General features: G+C 46.2%; 1 protein-coding gene across 10 annotated transcripts in view; it reads right to left on the bottom strand.

The window, feature by feature from the left end:
* Window positions 1-384: 384 nt before the first annotated feature.
* The window catches only part of svila (supervillin a), a 100831-nt gene continuing 78078 nt past the window's right edge, over window positions 385-23137 (bottom strand). For 7 of the 10 annotated variants that reach the window (XM_075452944.1, XM_075452938.1, XM_075452937.1 and 4 more), the window contains 6 exons: window positions 4193-4348; window positions 3667-3810; window positions 3461-3582; window positions 2657-2812; window positions 1557-1577; window positions 385-1192 (listed from right to left, as the gene is read on the bottom strand). In XM_075452944.1, the coding sequence (XP_075309059.1) occupies window positions 1106-1192; window positions 1557-1577; window positions 2657-2812; window positions 3461-3582; window positions 3667-3810; window positions 4193-4348 (686 nt within the window). In that variant the 3' untranslated portion in view covers window positions 385-1105. Of the gene's footprint in view, window positions 1193-1556; window positions 1578-2656; window positions 2813-3460; window positions 3611-3666; window positions 3811-4192; window positions 4349-23137 lie in introns of those variants that run through there. The other 3 variants (XM_075452939.1, XM_075452940.1, XM_075452943.1) reach the window with 2 other exon arrangements.

The raw sequence follows: 23137 nt of genomic DNA, 5'->3' as shown, positions 1-23137 counted from the left end.
GAAATCCAGCAAGTCTTTGTACATGAGGCCCCAGGTCTGCAGCAGAAAATATACAAAGTATGAAGAAAGAATGTCAAGTAAAACTAATCTTCTGCGGAGTCATCAACCTCCAGGTTCATATCCTGTGCACTTTAAGTCCTGTTTGGTCAGTATTTACTAGTTTACCTCAGACAGACCTGCAGCAGTGTTAAAGATTGAATCTGTCAGAAGTATTCTCGATCTCTTTCTGTAGATGTAGAAACTAGTGTTGCGCTGCCCTCTTGTGGCTGATAAAAGAACTTAAAAGTGTCCGGTGTAAAAAAAACAACACTGCTGTAACTTTGGAGAAACCTTAAAACTGAAGGTAAGGAAAAACCACACGTGAAACAATATCAAACTCTTTATTTCTCTTATGTTCTTAATATCACAAAAGTCTTGATAAAGTAATTCAAGGATCTGTATATAAACTGTACACAAAGCAAGGCACTATACACTGAAGTCAGTTCATCATCATGCTGCCTCTTTTCTTTCTTTGTGACAACCTAAAACAGTAATGATGCATTCAGAGAAGTCTATTTCATTAGTAAATGGCAACAGGTGATCTATACAGCAGACCTTCTGCTTCCATCCAGCACATATTAACATATGACACAAGCCTCCAATATATATACTTTATTTCAACACATCTTAACATCGGAAGCTGTCCTTAATTCCTCTGTGGACTTGATATAACCTATTTGTAATGCACATACATACATGTAATATGAGAGTGTGAAGGGGAGTGTGTCCAACAGGCTGACAGACCTGCTCCCACTCTAACAGATGAGGCTAACAGTCTAAGGGCACTGTCTGTCTTGCTTGTGGTACATATGTACATACATTAGCAAGGAAGCTAATTAACACAGTGACTTAAAAGGGCTTACACTCACATACATTTAGCTACTTATGACAACATACCAACACAGCATGCTGGTCAGAAGAAAATCTGAAGCCCCACACACACTAAGCTCTCTCATCCGTCCTCAACCATCCACTGCAGGCCAAACTCAAGAGGAGCAGTCCCTGAGCCTCTGCTGCATGCAGACAGAAGCAAAAGAAAGCCTGATCAACATTCTGCCAGGCCTCTTCAGAAAAGTCCTTTAGCCTTCTTCAAGTTCACCTGCTTCCATCCGGGCAAAGCTCCATATTCTTCTCTGCTCATCTGCAGGCCTTTCTGTGGGAGCAACACAGGCAGCATCAGGAACAGCTCACATGATGTTCTCCACTCTAAACCCTGCCAACCAGGCCTGCAGCCTGCACAGTGAGTGACAAACCAAAGTCAGCAAACTCTTGCTTAATAGATTAAAATAAAAACAACAACAACCTGGACACATCAATCTTCCACTGCAGTCAAATACAAAAAAAAAAAACTGTCACATTCTTGGGATTCAGCCCAAACACTTGTTATCAGCATGCTTAACAAATGAGGATGTTAGAGCAGAGTAAGAAAGTAGTGTTGGGAAGAAAATGGAGTGCTAGTGACAGCGCTGAAGGATGCAGCGAGTTCGAGTTTTCCACATTCAAAGCAGTCCACTTACCCCTGATGAAGCCCCGACACCCTGCAGGGTGGGATGAGTGAAACAGAAAAGTTCATAAAGATACAGAGAGATGGAGCACTGACGGGATTAAAGACATTTAGAAGAGCTCAAAGAGAGAAGCAGGAAATCCTGAGAGGCTGAATGGCACCACACAGCCACAGAAATCAGGTCAACCCACAACATTCCACCCATCACAAGCAACAATTCCAGCCACTGTTCACATAAAGCTACGGAGCAGTGCGGCAACTGTCAAAAAACATCCAATGCAGGAGGTCTGAAAGCATTTGGACACCTTTTCATGTTTTAGCATTTGGTATAAAGTTCAGAGTATTATTAGTAGTGTGAACATCTTCCATCCTCATCCTCACTTTACTCTCTTTTTCCCCTGTTTAATTTCTCAAATGACATCATGTATATGTGACATTATTGTGGTCATTAACTTGTGTTTCCCTGTTCCAACAGGTATCCTTTGAATGGTGTTACAGTGTTTGTTGTCCCCTCTTTTCTGTCTTCTCAAACCCCAGCTGGTGGAGGCGGATGGCCACCCTTCCTGGTTCTGGTTCTGGTGGCCACCCTTCCTGGTTCTGGTTCTGATGGCCACCCTTCCTGGTTCTGGTTCTGATGGCCACCCTTCCTGGTTCTGGTTCTGCCAGAGGTTTCTTCCTGTTCAAAGGGAGTCGTTTCTCTCCACAGTCGCCTCAGGCACGCTCAGGACGGGAGATTGGACTGAAGACAAGTTTCAGCTCAATCTGTTGGTTTCCTTAGCTAGGAAATAGTTTTTGAATTGGCTCTATATGAATGAGTTGGATTATTTTTTTAATTAATTAATTGGATTTGCCTGGCTTGAATTGGACTGTATCATTGAGGTGCCTTGAGATGACATTTGTTGTAATTTGGTGCTGTATAAATAAAACTGAATTTAATTTAATCTTCAGAAATGAGCCATTTTAGGGAGTCCAATTTAAATAAAGATCTGACTCAAAAGCTTTTAAATCTAGCTTTTTAATTTCAAAGTGAACACCCTCAAATTAAAGTCAAAAGTCTACACTTTGAATGCCCTGAACAGAAAAGTGGAGCACACGAACCGTAACATATCTGACCTCAAAGTCTTCGTCAGACAGGTAGACTTCCAGACGAAGAGGGTCCACTCCCTCAGGCAGCGGCCGGGCCAGAAGCTCTGCCAGCGGATACGCAGTCTTACAGAGGCGGGCTAACACGTCCTCCACAAGGATGATCTGATGACAGACTTCTGCCTCCTGACCACACACAAACACACATTTTCATGTAATAACACAGTGTTGAAGATGGTTTCCACCTCTGTCTACACCAGGGCTCGGCAACCCTCGGCTCCCTGTGGCTCTGGAAAATAAACGAGGAGTTTTTCATTCATTCATTTAATTTTGGTGGGTTAGTTTTTTGACCATTTATTGAGCTTTTCCACCGACAGACGGCATTTTTGGTTTGCTGCAGGTGGATCATTTAAGTTTGGTTTTTATTTAAAAAATACGAGGAAGACTCAAATAGACATTAAGTGTTTTATTTGATGGCGCTGGGATAGGCTGCAGCCCCCCCACGGATTCAGCGGGTATAGAAAATGTTTTATTTGAATGCAATCTTCAACCCAGCGTGTTTTTTTTCAGAGATTTTCAGAAATAAAATGTTTTATCTAGCAGTTCATTGATTTCATCAATGCAACACACTAGAGTTTTTTTATACATCGTATAAAGGTGAAAAACGATATATGCAGTGTTAGCTTCATTTTAGATGTCAAAAGGGTTTTGTTTCCTTTCTGTGGGAAACGGGTCCAAATAAGGGTTCAAGGTTGCCGAGCCCTGATCTCCAGCAGAGGCTCGGTGCTGACTGTGGGTCTGCGAGGAAGCGGGTGGAACGACTGATGCACGTACCCTCTCAGTGATCTCTGCCACGTCCTCTCTGTGCTCCCAGCAGGGGAACATGTTGGTGAAGGTGAGCGGCTCCAGGCCCGCATGGATCAGATATGCTTTGGGAGGATTCATCTCGTTCTTTTCTGGGGAAACAGAGTGACAGCATGCCATCTGTTCAACGTTAGCCAACCTAACCTGAGCTGGCTGTATGTGCAGTGTGTGGTTACCTCTGCAATACTGCAGCACCGTCTCCATGGCACACTTCCTGTCCGAGTCCCAGCGGATTTGGGCTGAGCCTGTGCTCTCACAGTCCTGAGGCCACCAGCCCTGCCACAGGTACACTTCATGGTGGTTGTCCACCAGGAACAACGCTAACCACATGAGTTGGGATCATTATTCATCAAGTTCTGCTTTCTTATGATTAGAAGCCAGTTTTGGTGTAAAAGGCCACATTTGCATGCAGTTGAGAGGTGCCTGTGCACATACTGGGGTTGTGATACAGCATGGAAACTCTTCAGCACAAACACACACACATGTGTATGTATATATGTATGTATGTACATATGTATATATATATATATATATACACATACATATACACCTATGGTGTTTCAGTATAGTTCACTTTTAATGTATTGAAGCATCATTTGTAGGACTGTAGACAAACATTTTACTGAAGGGTTCATGTTTTGGCCACTTTCCCAAGCGGTGACATCTCCATGTGTGTGTGTGTGTGTGTGTGTGTGTGTGTACCTGGCTGGGAAGCTGCGTACAGGTCCTCTTGCAGGAAGGGCATTGAGTTGACCTGAGCTGGCTCTCTGGCAGGGTAGAGAAACTCCACAGCGGCAAACTCCCCTGAGCTCCTGCTCAGCTGGTACAGACGAGGAGTGAAGTTAAACCTGCCTGGATCTGATGGTTTGAATCAAACAACATGTTACATCACACCACTCTGTCGTTTACACCGACGGTCTGTCACCAAGTATGTGTGTATTAAACCTTCTCCGTAACAGAGTGATCACATGTACTATAAGCAGAAATGTGACTGCTTTATGTACTGTTGAGAAATGCTGAGCTGGCATCTCCACTATGCAGGGTTTGATGTTACACATTTTGTGAAGTGTCTTTTCTTAAATGGCAACATTTTGTGTCTTCAAATTCTCTCCCATTAGGTCAACTTGCATGGTACACTTTGTAGATGACAGTACCCGGAAGCCATTTATCCAACAGTAATGGTTACTTACTGACAGAAGAAGATTTTACAGGACACAGCTTAAGGTCAGTTTAGAAAATAAACCGCATTGTTGAGGATAATGTTAGAATTGGCTTTGTTCTTAGACATTATGTATTCACATTCTGTATTTTACTAACTAATCTATGTTCCTAGTTGGTACCTTCTCCACTATGCTCATACAAACGCAATGTATGTCCAAGACTTTAACGTAACGGGACTAAATAACTGGGTCAGATAAAGCGTCTGGTACAGTAGATACTAGGGGTGGGCGAAAAAAATCGATTCATGTACATATCGCGATTTTTAATGGGCTGATTTAAAAAAAGAAAAATCAGACCCTCTATGACGAAGAAAACAGTTATACACCGTGTACCCTTGCCCGGACGCGGGTCACCGGGGCCTCCCCCTGGAGCCAGGCCCAAGGGTGGGGCCAGCCGGCGAGCGCCTGGTGGCCGGGTCTGTGCCCGTGGGGCTCGGTCGGGCACAGCCCGAAGAAACGACACGGGTCCCCCTTCTGACGGGCTCACCACCCGTGGGAGGGGCCATGGGGGTCGGGTGCAGTGTGAGCTGGGTAGCAGCCGAAGGCAGAGACCTTGGCGGTCTGATCCTCGGCTACTGAAGCCGGCTTTTGGGACGTGGAACGTCACCTCTCTGCTGGGGAAGGAGCCTGAGCTGGTGCGCGAGGCTGAGCGGTTCCGGCTAGATATAGTCGGACTCGCCTCGACACATGGCTTGGGCTCCGGAACCAGCCTCCTCGACAGGTGTTGGACTCTCTTCCACTCTGGAGTTGCCCGCGGTGAGAGGCGTAGAGCAGGTGTGGGCATACTTATATTGACTTTCTTTATTGGAAGCAATTTCACAGGTAGAAATGTAGCAGTACAGCACAACAGAGAAACCTTCCAATCTATAATTTTTCCCCAGTTTTTTTTATCCCACCCACAATCCCCCCCCACGCGACAGAACAGTTCTACGAATTCAACATCAACATATAAACGGTACAAAACACATACAAACACATGAATATGGAAAATGACAAAGTAAACTAGTAATTTTAAATAAAAAAAAAAAATTAAAATTAAAAAAAAAAAAGTAAATAAATATATGGGGGGCTCAGTCGTCGTAGTCAGGCAGAGAAGTCAAAGATTCAATATAGTTTAAGAGAGGTCTCCAAGTCTTTTCAAAAGGACCTAAGGAACCATTGAGGGAAAATCTGAGCTTTTCGAGTTTAATGGACAGTAGCATCTCTTTCACCCACCTGCTGTGAGACGGAGGTTGAGGGTGTTTCCAATTGAGAAGTATGAGTCGCCTGGCCAGCAAAGTGGCAAATGCAAGAACAATTTGCATAACTTTAGATGCGAGAGGCTGCAAGGGGGAACCAAATAGGGCCAAGAGGGGATCCGGAGAAATAGTAATGTTGTAAGCTGTGCTAAGAGTTTTAAAGATTTCAGACCAAAATGTGGCAAGCCTGGGACAAAACCAAAACATATGGGAATGGTCGGCTGGGGATTGTTTGCACCTATTACAGGAATCGGTTATATTGGGGTAAATCCTAGATAGCCTCAAATTAGTGTAATGAACTTTGTGTACAACTTTACACTGTAGAAGGCCGTGCCTCGCACAGATTGAAGAGGAGTGGACCAACCGTAAAACTCTTTGCCAATAATGATCGGGTAGTGCGGTTCCAAGCTCTTGCTCCAAAGAATCCTTGAGACCGGATGCTGGTGTGTCTATAGCAGAATTAATAAGGCTGTAAATGCTAGAAATTAAACACTTTTGTTTAGGATCAAGAGCCAATAATGAGTCAACCAGAGTTTCAGGGGGACGACTAGGGAATTTGGGGTTCTGATTCTGAATAAAATGCCTTGCTTGAAAAAAGCGAAATAAGTGAGATTTGGGCAGGTGAAATTTTGTTGAAAGCTCAGAAAAGGACATAAAAGTCCCTTGTTTGTACAGGTCCCTAAATTTAGTTATGCCTTTATCAAACCAAGTCCTAAAAGTCAAATCAGTGCAAGAGGGCAGAAATAGGTGATTATTTACAATGGGGGAGAGTTCTGAGGCTCTATGGAGGCCCAGGCTTTTCCGAATTTGCATCCAGATTTTAACAGAATTAGTTACCACTGAGTTTGACGTAAAGTTGGAGGCAGTCAAAGGGAGTTGCGAGCATATCAGAGAGTGAAGGGAAAGCTTAGAGGATGCCAGCTCCATATCCACCCAAGCAGGGCGTTCTTCATCTGCTGTGTTGGTAATCCAGTATAAAAGTTTATGAACATTACAGGACCAGTAGTAGTGTAAGAAATTTGGCAATGCTAAGCCACCAAGAGCCTTTGGGAGCTGCAGTACTGATTTTCTGATGCGTGGATTTTTATTGTCCCAGAGAAAGGAACTTATTAATTGATCAAGCGATCTAAAAAAGGACTTTTTAATAAGGACAGGGATATGTGAAAAGAGATATAAAAACTTGGGTAAAACGACCATTTTAACTAAACTCACACGACCCACCAGGGATAGAGGGAGACCAGACCATCTGTTAAAGTCTAGCTCACATCTCTCAAGGAGAGGAGTAAAATTTTGGGAAAAAAGTTGATTAATTGGATTTGTAACGTGCACCCCCAAGTATTTAAATCCATCTGTAGTGTATTTGAAAGGGAAAAAAGCAGGGGGGATATTCCTGGCCAGACAATTGATGGGGAAAAGTTCGCTTTTGTGGAGGTTAAGCTTGTAACCTGAATAGGACCCAAATTTGTCTAAGATGTTCAGAACCGCGGGGAGAGAAACAGCTGGATTCGACATGTATAAAAGGAGGTCATCGGCACACAACGACAATTTATGAGCTGTACCAGTTCTGGTGATGCCCTCAAACCCGCCCTCCTGACGCAGCCAGATGGCCAGAGGTTCAATAGCTATGGCAAAAAGGAGGGGGGAAAGAGGGCAGCCCTGTCTGGTTCCACGATAAAGGGGAAAGGGGTCGGACTGGAGTCCATTTGTGTGGACGGAGGCGACTGGGTTAGCGTAAAGCAATTTGATCCAAGATATAAATTCTGGGGTGAAACCAAATTTCTGCAAGGCAAAAAAAAGGAAGTTCCACTCCACCCTGTCAAAGGCCTTCTCCGCATCCAATGAGATAATCACTTCTGGGGTGGTCGAACTGGGAGCACTAATGATATTTAAGAGCCTCCTTGTGTTATGAAATGAGTGCCTTCCCAGCATGAAACCGGTTTGGTCAGTTGATATTATCTTTGCCAGGACCTGCTGTAGGCGCTGGGCTAGGATTTTCGACAGGATCTTAAGATCCACATTTAAGAGAGAAATGGGCCTATAGCTACCGCACACAAGAGGGTCTTTATCACTCTTAAGCAGGAGAGAAATAGAGGCCTCCGACAGGGTAGGAGGCAGACGGCCCTCAGCAAAGGATTCATTATACATTCTCTGGAGGGCTGGAGCAATGGTGGCTGAGAATAGCTTAAAAAACTCAACAGTGAACCCATCAGGGCCTGGAGTTTTACCATTCTGAAGTGACATGATCGCTTCCTGTACCTCCCCGGCAGAGACTGGACCCCCCAGCTCCCTACACAACTCTCCATCCACTCTAGGAAAAACAATTTTATCTAGAGGGTTGTCTCCGTCCCAAACTTCTGGAGGACATTGTGAAGAGTAGAGGTTAGAATAGAAAGAACCAAATATTTTATTAATCTTGACAGGATCTGAGGTAACTTCACCTGACGCGGATTCGATCTTTGGGATCAGTCTAGATAGTGTGGCAGCACGTGCCTGATGCGCTAGTAATCTTCCTGCTTTGTCCCCTGTCTCAAAGAAACGCTGTTTAGCAAGGAATAACTGCTTCTGAGTTTTATTGGTGGATAATAAATCAAATTTAGACTGAAGCTGAAGGCGTTCTTTGTAAAGGGCAGGGGTAGGAGCTGTAGCATATAAATTGTCAATTTTAAGAATCTCCCTGGTGAGTGTCTCCGACTCCACCCTCTCCGCCCTCCTTAGGGATGAAACGTATGATATAATTTGCCCGCGCATAAATGCCTTAAATGTTTCCCACAGAGTGCGTCTAGAGATCTCTGGAGAATCATTAGTATCAAAGAACAGGGAGATCTGCGCATGAAGGAAGTCTTTAAAGGAAGCCTGCGCTAACAAAGACAAGTTAAGCCTCCACTGCCTGGACAGGGGGGTACGCCTGGGAAAGCCAATATCCACAGACACAGGGGCGTGGTCCGAGATAACAATGCTATGGTACACACATGAGTGGATCTCAGATAAAAAATAATTATCCAAAAGAAAAAAATCTATCCGAGAAAATGAATGGTGGACATGTGAAAAAAAGGAAAAAGCTTTGTCTGAGTGAAATTTAGCTCTCCATGGGTCAAATAAACCCAAACTGTTCCTAAATGTGTCAAGGACTTTAGCTGATTTGGATAACACCTGAGGATTAGAGGAGGACATGTCCAGGGAGGGGTTTTGAATCAAATTGAAGTCGCCACCAATAATTAAGTAGTGGTCATCAACTTTAGGAAGGGAGGAGAAAAAGCTCGTAATGAATTTATCATCATCCCATGTAGGTGCATAAACACAGGCCATTACCACAGGCATGCCACACAAATTACCCACAATGATTACAAATCGACCATTAGGGTCTTCAGTGGAGTTTGTCAACTCAAACGGTACACTCCTATGTATGAGGATGGCTGCCCCCCTTGCACTTACTGGAAATCTAGAGTGAAATATGTGTCCTATCCAAGGTCGCTTAATACGGTTAACCTCTGAGGAGCAGAGGTGAGTTTCTTGTAAGAAGAAAATATCACCCCTGAGTTGCTTTAAATGAGTCATTACCTTGTTGCGTTTAATGAGCTGGTTGGCGCCCTTCAGATTCCAAGAGATAAAGCGAAGGTTCTTACCCTGAGTCGTCATATCATAAAGAAACAAGGAGCTCTCCGAGGCCTGACGTGACTCCTGAGCCAAAGAAAAATGGGGGAAAACAAAACAAAAACACAAGACAAAAACAGACATACAAAAATAACTCCCGCCCCCCTCCCCTCTCCCTTTCTTTTATACAAACCAAACGCATCCACATCTTCAATCCCAACAGGATAACACTTTCTGCTTCCATAACGTTCACTCGTTCAAGAGGTCATCCATGAACATTATATAAAAAGAACACCACTTTTTAAACAACGACGTAAGATTAGAGAAAGTCAACATTAGTCTTTAATATTTACCGAAGGTAAAAAGGCCATTAATAATAAAGAAACCGTCATACTTAGTAAATTCCACCGCAAGACGAAACATAAACAAAAAGAGGTAGCTACCCCCTTGGTAGGTCAGAGGAAAATAAATAATAAAATTAAGTGTCTAATAAAGCAATGTTTCCCATCTGATAGACATGAGTGCATCAGAGGCACATCAACCAACCCAAGGACTCACCAAGACCAACTTAAAATGTTTACCAGCAAAATCAGGACAATAACGACAAGAGGTAGTGATAACATATGAATGTTACCCGCGCTGCACAGTTGGAAGAAAATAAAGTCCCCAACGTGACGGAGCAAAATATAAAATAAGTCTATGCAGATGGCTCCTAGAGCATGATCAGCGTAAGCACAGTTTGAGCGTTTACCCGTTTCCATGGTTACCACGGCTCTCGTTGAAGTTGTCCGCAAAACAGTAAAGTCCACAGTAACAGGAGCAGGCGGTCTCATTCAAACAAACGGGGTCCGGGGAAGGAAAAACCCAGGTGTGGATGACAGCGAGGAGCATACTGCGTCTCACTCTTTAGTTATCACTCGCTCGTTGTAAAATGCGTGCGCGTCCTCCGGAGTCTCAAAAGTGAACGTTTCATCCTCATATGAGACTTGCAGACGAGCAGGGAAGAGAAGCCTGAACTTAACTCCTTTCTGGTAAAGCGCTTGCTTGATTTTGTTGAAGGCGGCTCGTTTCTTTGCAGTAATGGCGCTGAAGTCTGGGTATACCCGGAGCGTTGTCTCGCAGTGCTTAAGCTCGTGTTGTCTGGCCCAACGAAGCACCTTCTCCCTCTCCTGAAAACGATGGAAGCATATCACGAAAGGCCTGGGACTACCTCTCGGTCCAGGTTTAGGGGCTAGGGAGCGATGTGCTCTTTCGAGCTCCGGGGGTTTGGTGAAGACGTCGGGGCCGAGGTTTTTCATCAGCAGATCAGATATAAACTCGGTCGGGTCCCGTCCCTTTTCACTGCCCTCAGGGATGTTTATTATCCGGAGGTTGACTCTACGGGACCTGTTTTCCAGATCGTCGAGGCGGTCCTGGAGAGACTTGTTCTGCGCTTCCAGCATCTTCACTGTCTTTTCCGTGCTTGTTATGCGCTCAAAGTTGTCCCCGGCCAGGGTCTCTGCAGCAGCGAGGCGGCCATTAAAGTGATTCACTGTCTCGCGGAGTGCGTCCACCGAGGACTGTAATGGTCTAATAGACTCCTGGATTAAGGTCGACATGTCCTTCAGAAGCGAGGCACGTTGTTTCTCAAGTTCAGAAACCAGTTGACTCGTTGATAAAATGCCCGCATGTGTGTCGCTGGCATCTGGGCTCGCAGTCGCCATTTTAGCAAGTTTGCTAGCTACTGTAGCCGCCGCGGTGCCACCACGAGTAACTGGACAGTTAGATGTACTCGCTTTAGCTTTAGACATTTCACGACCAATTTGAGGTTTAACTGTAATTCGTCACTTTCCCGAATAAATTGTGGTGTTTACAGGGATATATTAACAGTTCAATCAGGAGACCTCTTCCGAGCGGCTTTCTCCTACATCGTCACACCGGAAGTCAGGTGTGGGCATACTTAAGGCACTGGAGAGTGCTCCTCCGGGAGACTCCCTCGTCCTGCTGGGGGACTTCAATGCTCACGTGGGCAATGACAGTGAGACCTGGAGGGGCGTGATTGGGAGGAACGGCCCCCCTGATCTGAATCAGAGTGGTGTTCTGTTGTTGGACTTCTGTGCTCGTCACGGACTGTCCATAACGAACACCATGTTCAGGCATAAGGGTGTCCATATGTGCACTTGGCACCAGGACACCCTAGGCCGCACCTCGATGATCGACTTTGTGGTCGTATCGTCGGACTTGCGGCCGTATGTCCTGGACACTTGGGTGAAGAGAGGGGCGGAGCTGTCAACTGATCACCACCTGGTGGTGAGTTGGCTCCGCTGGTGGGGGAGGAAGCCGGTCAGACCTGGCAGGCCCAAACGTATTGTGAGGGTCTGTTGGGAACGGCTGGCGGAATCCCCTGTAAGGAGGAGTTTCAACTCCCACCTCCGGCAGAGCTTCAACCATGTCCCGGGGGAGGTGGGGGGACATTGAGCCCGAATGGGCCATGTTCCGTGCCTCCATTGTTGAGGTGGCCGACCGGAGCTGTGGTCGTAAGGTGGTCGGTGCCTGTCGTGGCGGCAACCCCCGAACCCGCTGGTGGACCCCAGTGGTGAGGGAAGCCGTCAAGCTGAAGAAGGAGTCCTATCGGGCCTTTTTGGCCAGTGGGACTCTGGAAGCAGCTGATGGGTACCGACAGGCCAAGCGGAACGCGGCCTCGGCGGTTGCTGAGGCAAAAACTCGGGCTTGGGAGGAGTTTGGGGAGGCCATGGAGAACGACTTCCGGACGGCCTCGAAGAGTTTCTGGTCCACCATCCGGCGCCTCAGGGGGGGGAAGCGGTGCTCCATCAACACCGTGTATGGTGAGGGCGGGGCTCTGCTGACCTCAACTGGGGACGTCGTGAGTCGGTGGGGGGAATACTTCGAGGGCCTCCTCAATCCTACCGACACGCCTTCCGATGAGGAAGCAGAGTTGGGGAGCTCGGACATGGGGCCTCCCATTTCTGGGGCTGAGGTTGCCGAGGTGGTTAAAAAGCTCCTCGGTGGCAAGGCCCCGGGGGTGGATGAGGTCCGTCCTGAGTTCCTCAAGGCTCTGGATGTTGTAGGGCTGTCTTGGTTGACACGCCTCTGCAGCATCGCGTGGACATCGAGGGCAGTGCCTCTGGACTGGCAGATCGGGGTGGTGGTCCCCCTCTTTAAAAAGGGGGACCGGAGGGTGTGTTCCAACTATAGGGGGATCACACTCCTCAGCCTCCCTGGTAAGGTCTTTTCGGGGGTACTGGAGAGGAGGATCCGCCGGATAGTCGAATCTCGGATTCAGGAGGTGCAGTGTGGTTTTCGTCCTGGCCGTGGAACAGTGGACCAGCTCTATACCCTCGGCAGGATCCTGGAGGGTGCATGGGAGTTCAACCAAGCGGTCTACATGTGTTTTGTGGACTTGGAGAAGGCGTTCGACCGTGTCCCTCGGGGACTCTTGTGGGGGGTGCTCCGGGAGTATGGAGTGCCGGACTCCTTGATATGGGCTGTTCGGTCTCTGTATGACCGGTGTCAGAGTTTGGTCCGCATTGCCGGCAGTAAGTCAGACATGTTTCCTGTGAGGGTTGGACTCCGTCAGGGCTGCCCTTTGTCACCGATTCTGTTCATAATTTTTATGGACAGAATTTCTAGGCGCAGCCAGGGCGTTGAGGGGGTCCGTTTTGGCGACCTCAGAATGGGGTCTCTGCTTTTTGCGGACGATGCGGTTCTGTTGGCGTCGTCGGGCCGTGACCTTCAGCTCTCACTGGAGCGGTTCGCAGGCCGAGTGTGAAGCGGCTGGGATGAGAATCAGCAGCTCCAAATCTGAGACCATGGTCCTCAGCCGGAAAAGGGTGGAATGCCCTCTCCGGGTCGGGAATGAGATCCTTCCCCAAGTGGAGGAGTTCAAGTATCTCGGGGTCTTGTTCACGAGTGAGGGACGAATGGAGCAGGAGATTGACAGACGGATCGGTGCGGCGTCTGCAGTGATGCGGGCTCTGCACCGGCCCGTCGTGGTGAAGAAGGAGCTGAGCCAGAAGGCAAAGCTCTCAATTTACCGGTCAGTCTACGTTCCTACCCTCACCTATGGTCACGAGCTGTGGGTAGTGACCGAGAGAACGAGATCGCGAATACAAGCGGCCGAAATGAGTTTCCTCCGCAGGGTGTCTGGGCTCTCCCTTAGAGATAGGGTGAGAAGCTCGGTCATCCGGGAGGGGCTCGGAGTAGAACCGCTGCTCCTCCGCATCGAGAGGAGTCAGATGAGGTGGCTCGGGCATCTGGTGAGAATGCCTCCTGGACGCCTCCCCGGTGAGGTGTTCCGGGCCCATCCCACTGGGAGGAGACCCCGGGGAAGACCCAGGACACGTTGGAGAGACTATGTCTCTCGGCTGGCCTGGGAACGCCTCGGGGTCCCCCCAGAAGAGCTGGAGGAAGTGGCCGGGGACAGGGACGTCTGGGTTTCTCTGCTCAAGCTGCTGCCCCCGCGACCCGACCCCCGGACAAGCGGCAGATAATGGATGGATGGATGGATGATTTTAAAATTCAATTTTTCTCCCCAGAATCGATTATATTACGTCATATCCGTGTCCAGAAAAAAATCATCAATTCATTACATTAAGTTATGTTAAAACTAGCCCGCATTTGTGCTGTGTGGACATTTGAATTCATTTTGTAACTGTAAACTTTAAAAAATGCTGTACATGTTAAGTACCTCTTTTTGTCTGAGTTGAAATAAATGTCAGCTGCTGGACTGACTGACACTGACTGATGTGTATCGTTTATGGGAACGACATTCATTCTAGGAGTGTACGATTCAACTTGTTGGTTTTTTAAGGAGGAAGAAAATTGCAATTACTAATTATATTGAATCGCAATACTTGTAGGATTGCAATTATCAAGAATCGTGATACAAATCGAATCGTGACCGAAGCATATCGTCCCACCCCTAGTAGATACACGCCTAAAACAACACTCACACACGTTGTTTATCACATCCAAAGAACACGACGAAGACGGTGTTTAACCTGCTCATGTCCAGCCTTTGGGAGATAAAGGTGAACAGAAATATGAAATGTTTCCGGATATCGGGGCTCTGTCACTCCGAGTACAGCACTGCTATACTTCATATGTGACCACTAATAAATACTTTGTTTAACTTGAGATTTCTCCAGCTTGTTCTTGGGCTTCTAATGAAAGAATCGGGCTAACAATAATCCACTTCCTTATACATTTAAACTGAACAGTCCAGAAGGTAAGAAACATTTCATTTCAGATTGAAGACGGAGGATTTTCTGACTCGTGTACAATGACCAACGTGCAAGCTTGTACTTTATGGTTAATGCTTTTAAAAGTGAATGATGACTGTACACACTCCTGAAGGAAATCTGACTGCTCGTCTCTCAGCTTCAGCTTGGAGACAAATAAAATTGTCACAGATAAAAAATCTGAAAGTTATTCTGAGCAAACAAAGAAGCAGACTGGATACAGACAGCCAAACACCAGCTGGAGTAAGAGTGAAGCCCCTAAAAGCTCAACACTGTGGCCCCTCTGCCACAACCCCCCCATGCCGGAGGAGAGAGGAGCTCCTGGGACATCTGGCGGACGTTTCCCGTCAGCTCCAATCAGAACACAGCACAGGATGACCTGCAGCCGCTGTCCGTCTCAGGCAGACTGTGTCCGGCTGTTCCACACAGAGCTCAGTGGACTCCTAAAAACTGATTCCACACACTTCATGCAAAGATGATGTACCCCAAGGCCAACTACTTTTACTTCCATTTGAGGACTCCATTGAGGATGTGGGTGAGAGGAGGATGTTAGCTAAGCTGACATCCATCATGGACAACTCCTCTCTCCCCCTCCATGACACCGTGGGGTCCCTGTACAGCTCCTTCAGCAGCAGACTGTTACATCCACGGTGCAAGAAGGAGAGGTTCCGCAGGTCCTTCATCCCGGCTGCTGTCAGACTTTACAACACATGCACCCACTGATCATGTTGTTGCCTTTCCCACATTTACCCGTATTATTTATATTTTATTCATTTCAACTTCACAATGTGCAATATTATTTATACTAGGTCACTTTACTTTTTAGTACTTGCTTTTTTTTCTTACTTTTTAGTACTGTGGGAGAAGGATGTCATGACATGCTCATGACTTCTGCCCTAGTTACATCCTGGGCCTTGTTGACTGGTTCATATGAATATTGTTGATAGTTAGAATGAGCGTGTTTATGATAAACTGCGAAAGCTAGGCGCCTCCAGAGAGGGCCACGTACACTTGTTATGATAAAACGGTATAAAAGGGTGTCACAAAATGAGCTCGTCGGACATTTTGTACATTCTGTATGCATATTTGCTGTGACAGTTTGTTCAATAAACTCCCCAATGGACGGCTGACCAACGCGGGATTCGACTCTAATTTCTCCACAACATAATGGTGACCCCGAATTCGTGAGATTTTGCATCTGGATCCCGGCGGAGCGTGTCCTTGTGCCCCGACAACCGACATCAGCTGTAACAAGCCGGCAGGTGGGATTTTGTTCCTACCATTACGCAGTTGATCTCTGTTAGTGGAGCACGGCTGACCGCTTCTTCCGGCTTCCCCAAATTTAAAAGAACACAGGAGAGAGACGGATCCTGCATTCGGTAAGCTCTTCCATTGCTTTCCTCTGCGCAGGGGGGCTGCTGAAATTGTTTGGGAAATTTTGGGCCAAGAGGAGCCATATGTTTGAATTGGGATAAAATTGGGTAAACAGCAGCTTATGTGAGTTGTAAAGCAGACAGCTGTGGTCAGTTGGTCTGGCTTGTTGTTGTATTTTTGTGGTAATTAAGGAAGACTAGTCGCTGCGTTCCGGCAAATGGTGAATCGGGTGAATTCAAACTGGATTAATTAATAGCTTTGAAGAAGCGGGCAGGTTGTTGAGCAATCGTCAATAGTACCTCTTGCATCCTATCAGCCATCCTTCAATGCATTGGGGGGAGGAACACTGACGGGAGTACGGGGTACACTAGACTCATTAAACATACGTGAAAATTATTTTCACTAGTCAAGGAGTAAAACGAATACTGATAATTGATTGACTGGCGAACATTAAAGTTCAACGATTGAATCAATCAGGCTTTCAAAAAAAACTCTGAAATGAAAAAATCCAGTTCTAGAAGGGGCACATTTTAAATATATATGTTTATATCATTTTATACCTGCTTAGAACTCTTTGGAGTTATCCGAGACCTCAGTATAAAGACATTTAGAAGAAAGTTCAAATTCGTTTATGAAATTGGCCACAGGAGATTATTATTGAGAGGTCACAGCGAAGCTGGTAAAGTACACGTCAGCATCTGTTGCTTTGGTCAAGAAACCATATCACAAGGCTTGTAGGGAAAACACATTTTGTATTCCATATATTGCCGACACCAACATCTCCTGAAAAATTAAAAGTCTAAATGAAAGAAATTGATAATTTAAAAATGTGAAGATTTGAACGGTGACTGACAAAACTTTGATCGACTGACTTGGTGTGAGTGTGTGGGACCGGTCTCTGTTGTCTGTCAATGTGTGTGAAATCTGATGTTTTATGTGAATCTAAAAAAAGAAGAAAAGGAAAAAGTTCTGACTCATATCATCCCTTGACTTTTGAGTAGTCGTAGTATTTTAAGTTACACTCAGATTTGCTTCATTGTTATAATTTGCTTAATTGTTATAGTTGCCACATTAATAACTTGGGGAGATAAGGAGTTGTTACAGTGAAGTGCTGTGATTTTTAAACGCTGTGTGTTTATTTCTTTAAGATTCTGTATTTTCGTTGAGTGCATCTTGTTATTATTGAATTATTGAATACTGCTGTGATTGGTGTTAAGTTTCTAAAGTTCTATTTTCAACAGGCGAGTGAAGGTGTTTGAGTTTCAGGGGGAGACCGAGGTGCTGCGCGGGCATGCTGCTTGTGTGGAGCCGCGCCGCTCTGTCCTTGAGATTCCTGTGCTGTCTGTACACTGACAGATGTACAGACAGCACTTTATGGTTGAACTGTAATAATTATTAGTTTTCTTTAGGTAATGTGCTAATTGCAGAGTTGTTATCAGTCGAGTAAATGTTGGTTTCGCAATTCCTAAGGGAGAGTTTCTGTCCTTAGGCCATTGATTCATCACGTCGTTCGACGTGAATGTGACATTCCTGATAAAGAAAGTTTTTCGCTTATGCATTGTTTCTGTATCTTTTGATTGGTAGTTTCCCTGTCCACAGCGTGTTAAATTGTATTTCTTTCTCTTTCTTAACAAATGCCATTTTGAGGTGAAGAATAGTGCAATTGTTATTTCTGTGTTGTTTGGTTTGTATTTTTTCTCTGTCCAGCTAGGAAAGTTTGTATTTCCTCCTCTTTCTTAACTTGACACAAAAAGTGTGACAAACGCCATTTTGAGTTGGGGTGTGGTTCAATTGTTATGTCTGGTTCAATTATTATGCTTGGGAGGAGTTGATAACAGTCTAGGAAGTAGATGTAATGGTGTGTTCATATTTGGTTGGTTAAAAATTCACGTGGTACATTGGAGGCGGGCTTAGAGGTGTGTTCATATTTTATTGGTTAGAAGTTACGTGTCTCAGACGTGTTTCATTGGAGATAGATTGAGAGGTGTGTTCAGATTTCATTGGTCAAAAAATATTTTTAGTTCATTGGTCAGAATTGACGTAGCTGTGACGTGCATTGTATCATCTGGATTGGTGGGAGACATTGTGTGTGAATTGGATCGGTAACATCCGGATGTGAGCAAAGGTTGGGGCAACGCCTTGAGCCTGAGTCACTTCAAACAGAGTAAGCATTAACTGAGCTTTCGATTAGGAATAAATTAACATTGGGTAGCATTAGCAATACAGCAAGTATTGATTAGCAATTAATAGTATTGATTAGCAATAACTAGCATTGATTAGCAATCACTAGCGCTGAATAGCATAATTAGCATTCAATTAGCATTGGTCAACAAGGAAGCTAGTATTGATTAGCAATAAGTAGCATTGATTAGCAATAGTTAGCATTGGTTAGCATTAGTAGCATTTGTTAGCATTTGTTAGCATTTCGTTAGCCATAATTAGCATTGATCAGAAATACAATTAGCATTGATTAGCAATAGCAATAAGGCAAATATTGGTTTAAATCTTAATTAGCAATAGGTTAGCATTGATTAGCAACAGCTAGGAAGCTAACAGCAATTGGCATTGGTTAGAAGTCAAAATGGATGGCCTCGAGGAGATTCTGGTCCACCATCCGGCGGCTCAGGGGGGGGAAGCGGTGCACCGTCAACACCGTGTATGGTGAGGGCGGGGCTCTGCTGACTTCAACTAGGGACGTCGTGAGTCGGTGGGGGGAGTACTTCGAGGGCCTCCTCAATCCTACCGACACGCCTTCCGATGAGGAAGCAGAGTTGGGGAGCTCGGACGTGGGACCTCCCATTTCTGGGGCTGAGGTTGCCGAGGTGGTCAAAAAACTCCTCGGTGGCAAGGCCCCGGGGGTGGATGAGGTCCGTCCTGAGTTCCTCAAGGCTCTGGATGTTGTGGGGCTGTCTTGGTTGACACGCCTCTGCAGCATCGCGTGGACATCGGGGGCAGTGCCTCTGGACTGGCAGATCGGGGTGGTGGTCCCCCTCTTTAAAAAGGGGGACCGGAGGGTGTGTTCCAACTATAGGGGGATCACACTCCTCAGCCTCCCTGGTAAGGTCTTTTCGGGGGTACTGGAGAGGAGGATCCGCCGGATAGTCGAATCTCGGATTCAGGAGGTGCAGTGTGGTTTTCGTCCTGGCCGTGGAACAGTGGACCAGCTCTTCACCCTCCGCAGGATCCTGGAGGGAGCATGGGAGTTCGCCCAACCGGTCTACATGTGTTTTGTGGACTTGGAGAAGGCGTTCGACCGTGTCCCTCGGGGACTCTTGTGGGGGGTGCTCCGGGAGTATGGAGTGCCGGACTCCTTGATATGGGCTGTTCGGTCCCTGTATGACCGGTGTCAGAGTCTGGTCCGCATTGCCGGCAGTAAGTCGGACATGTTTCCTGTGAGGGTTGGACTCCGTCAGGGCTGCCCTTTGTCACCGATTCTGTTCATAATTTTTATGGACAGAATTTCTAGGCGCAGCCAGGGCGTCGAGGGGGTCCAGTTTGGCGACCTCAGAATCGGGTCTCTGCTTTTTGCGGACGATTTGGTTCTGTTGGCGTCGTCAGGCCGTGACCTTCAGCTCTCACTGGAGCGGTTCGCAGCCGAGTGTGAAGCGGCTGGGATGACCATCAGCACCTCCAAATCTGAGACCATGGTCTTCGGCCGGAAAAGGGTGGAATGCTCTCTTCGGGTCGGGAATGAGATCCTTCCCCAAGTGGAGGAGTTCAAGTATCTCGGGGTCTTGTTCACGAGTGAGGGACGAATGGAACAGGAGATTGACAGACGGATTGGTGCGGCGTCTGCAGTGATGCGGGCTCTGCACCGGCCCGTCGTGGTGAAGAAGGAGCTGAGCCAGAAGGCGAAGCTCTCGATTTACCGGTCAATCTATGTTCCTACCCTCACCTATGGTCACGAGCTGTGGGTAGTGACCGAAAGAACGAGATCGCGAATACAAGCGGCCGAAATGAGTTTCCTCCGCAGGGTGTCTGGGCTCTCCCTTAGAGATAGGGTGAGAAGCTCGGTCATCCGGGAGGGGCTCGGAGTAGAACCGCTGCTCCTCCGCATCGAGAGGAGTCAGATGAGGTGGCTCGGGCATCTGGTGAGAATGCCTCCTGGACGCCTCCCCGGTGAGGTGTTCCGGGCCCGTCCCACTGGGAGGAGACCCCGGGGAAGACCCAGGACACGTTGGAGAGACTATGTCTCTCGGCTGGCCTGGGAACGCCTCGGGGTCCCCCCAGAAGAGCTGGAGGAAGTGGCCGGGGACAGGGACGTCTGGGTCTCTTTGCTCAAGCTGCTGCCCCCGCGACCCGATCCCCGGACCAGCGGAAGATAATGGATGGATGGATGGATGGATAGAAGTCAAAAAGCTAAATTAGCCTAACATTGAATTAACATTGGTTCAACTTAAAAAAAAAAAACAACCTAGAGCATAAGCTTTCAAAGCTAACATAGGCTAACCTTAACATTAGCATTGACAATATCCAATCCAATAATTAGCTGCATCTAAGCTAAATTTAGCAGAGCATTAAATTAGCATTGATTAGAGTTAAATAATTAGTTAATTTAAATTGACTTTCAAAAAAAAAAAAGGGGGAATAAGAATAATAAATAAGGAAAATTTAGGAAATAAATAAGTAAAGAAAAAGTCAAAAGTCAATAGAAGGGAACTAACTAGTTGAAACAATGGATGTAACACCAACAATAACCATCAGCGCCAAACATCCTGAACATTCCAAAGATATTAAAAAGATATCTCTAAAATGGGAAAAACAAACAAAAAATAACGTCTCACCCTGGCCAAAAGGTGGCACTTTTAATGGAGCTACCTGTAAGATTATGGAACAAAGGATTAAAGCTTACAAACCAAAGGACAAAAGCAAAAAGAGACAGGAAAAAAGAGAGCTTGAATTAAAAGTTTTACATTTCTTTGAAAATGCAGAGCTATATCCAACACTGCCAGGAGCAGCAAACATACAAGGAGATTCTGAAATAAAAGATCATAAAATATCTCATGAACGTCCAGAACCACAAATAGCTGCATCAAGCAGTCATGGAGCTCCTGAGCCAGACGCCGTCTGTAATTCAGATCAGGCAAGGGGACAGCTCCCACAATATCAAAAATCACCAGAACTGGCACCACCAGTTCAAAAGGCATCTTCTGAAGAACATAAGAGTCCAACAGCGTCAGCACCGAGTTTGGTAGAAATGACGCAGGGACAGTATGTGCCGTGGCAGATGCTCGACCTAGGGGGGCTGGTTGCTCGATTGCCGGACATTCACACAGGTGCAAGCAAATGGATAAGAGCTTTTGAACAAGAGACTGTGCATAAACTGTTGTCTGTGGGACACATTAAGGCAGTGTGGGCACTGTGTTTTGGAACTTCTACCATGGAGGGCATTTTGAGACACAGTGAGAATGACTGGATGTTGAGCCACCGAGCTGATGGAACTGATTTTAATGCATATCGAGCTGCACTCTGGAGAGCGTTACGAGCTGAGTTTCCTGTGGGAGTGGACCTCGAAGCATTAAAGGGGGAGCCACTGTCAGGAACAGAGAGTCCGGTTGTGTACATTGCACAAGAATTGAAGAAATGGAAACAAGAACTGGAACAAGACATTGAACAAAACCCAGTGCTCAACTCTGTGTTCAGAGTTTCCATCAAAGAGGCTCTGCCTGCCCCAGTTCAGGGGAGGCTGAAGGATGTGGTGGGGTTGAATTCAATGTCACATGGGCAATTCCGCGACCACGTGGTGCATGCAGTAAACAAATACAGAAAAGAACTGAAACGGAAGGAGCAGGAGGAGGAGATGCAAAGGGAACTTGCACGGTTGCAGTTAGAAGAACTGCAAGCGAAGCAAGAAGTACGAAATGAGGCCATGACAGCGGGGGCCGCTGAACAGCCATCACAGGGGCAAGTCCATCGTCGACCCTGTCAAAGGTCAAGAAGAGGTGCACCTGGAGGACGAAGGTCCTCGGGGGCATGTTGGGCCTGTGGCGAGAGGGGACACTTTGTTTACAGCTGTCCGAGAGCACCGAGAAACCCGAGTGTTCGGCAGGACCGTGGCCAGTCCCTGGGGGGCGGAGCAAGTGGCCCGGCAGGTCCAAGGCGTTCCTCTGGCAGAGGAATCCCAGTATTGGTTTACACTGACATATAGAGGTAAGAAGTACACTTACATCGGACATACACAAAAGGGTTTAAAAACCGCCCTCAGGTGTGTCATTATTACAAAACAAAACGAAGTTTTTAAGTTAAATGTGTCACGACTACTAAGTTTCTAAAACTTGAATTTAAATAGGTCACTGTTACTAGGACACAACAAAACAAAGTTTCTGAATTTAAAATTTAAATGTGCCACTATTACGAAGTTCTAAAATTTGAACGGAACAAAGTTTCTAATTTAAATTTTAGCATTGATAGCCTAAATTAGAGTATCTATTTAGCCCATAGGGAATTACTGATATCTCTCCATCCCACTTGGAGGGAGTAAGAAAAGCGCCATGTCCAAAATAAATAAATAAATAACAAATGAATAAATAAGTAAAGTTAAAATACAACAAGTATGATCTTCTTTTGGGAGGATTATGCAATAGAATGCGCTTCCTCTGGAAGGAATCATGAAGAATCCAAAGATCAAAGGTTGAAAGCACAACTGGAGAGGACAACCGAGGCTAAGTTAGCCTTTGAAAGTTTGAAACGAAATTAGCAAAAGTTATCCAAAACGGCCAACACGAGTCTATGAGAAGCCATTTTTCTTATATGTCTCCAATAAAAACCATAAGATTTCAGAACTAATAAATCAGAGTAGGTATGTTGTGACTCGGACAGGATGTTTGCAGGTTGTGCATCTTTTGACACATCCAGATGTGAGAATACAGAAGGGTACTACATCGGATCCTGCAGATGTCATTCCACGTGAGTTTGAAGGAGAACCACATGAGCGTGTGGCAGAAGCTGTGAGATACATTAAACTGAGACATGACTTAGAAGCAA

This window comes from Odontesthes bonariensis, chromosome 20 (genome assembly GCF_027942865.1).
Source record: "Odontesthes bonariensis isolate fOdoBon6 chromosome 20, fOdoBon6.hap1, whole genome shotgun sequence".
NCBI lineage: Eukaryota > Metazoa > Chordata > Actinopteri > Atheriniformes > Atherinopsidae > Odontesthes > Odontesthes bonariensis.
Note: the sequence above shows the minus strand (reverse complement) of the source record. Positions and strands in the feature narration are given on the sequence as shown.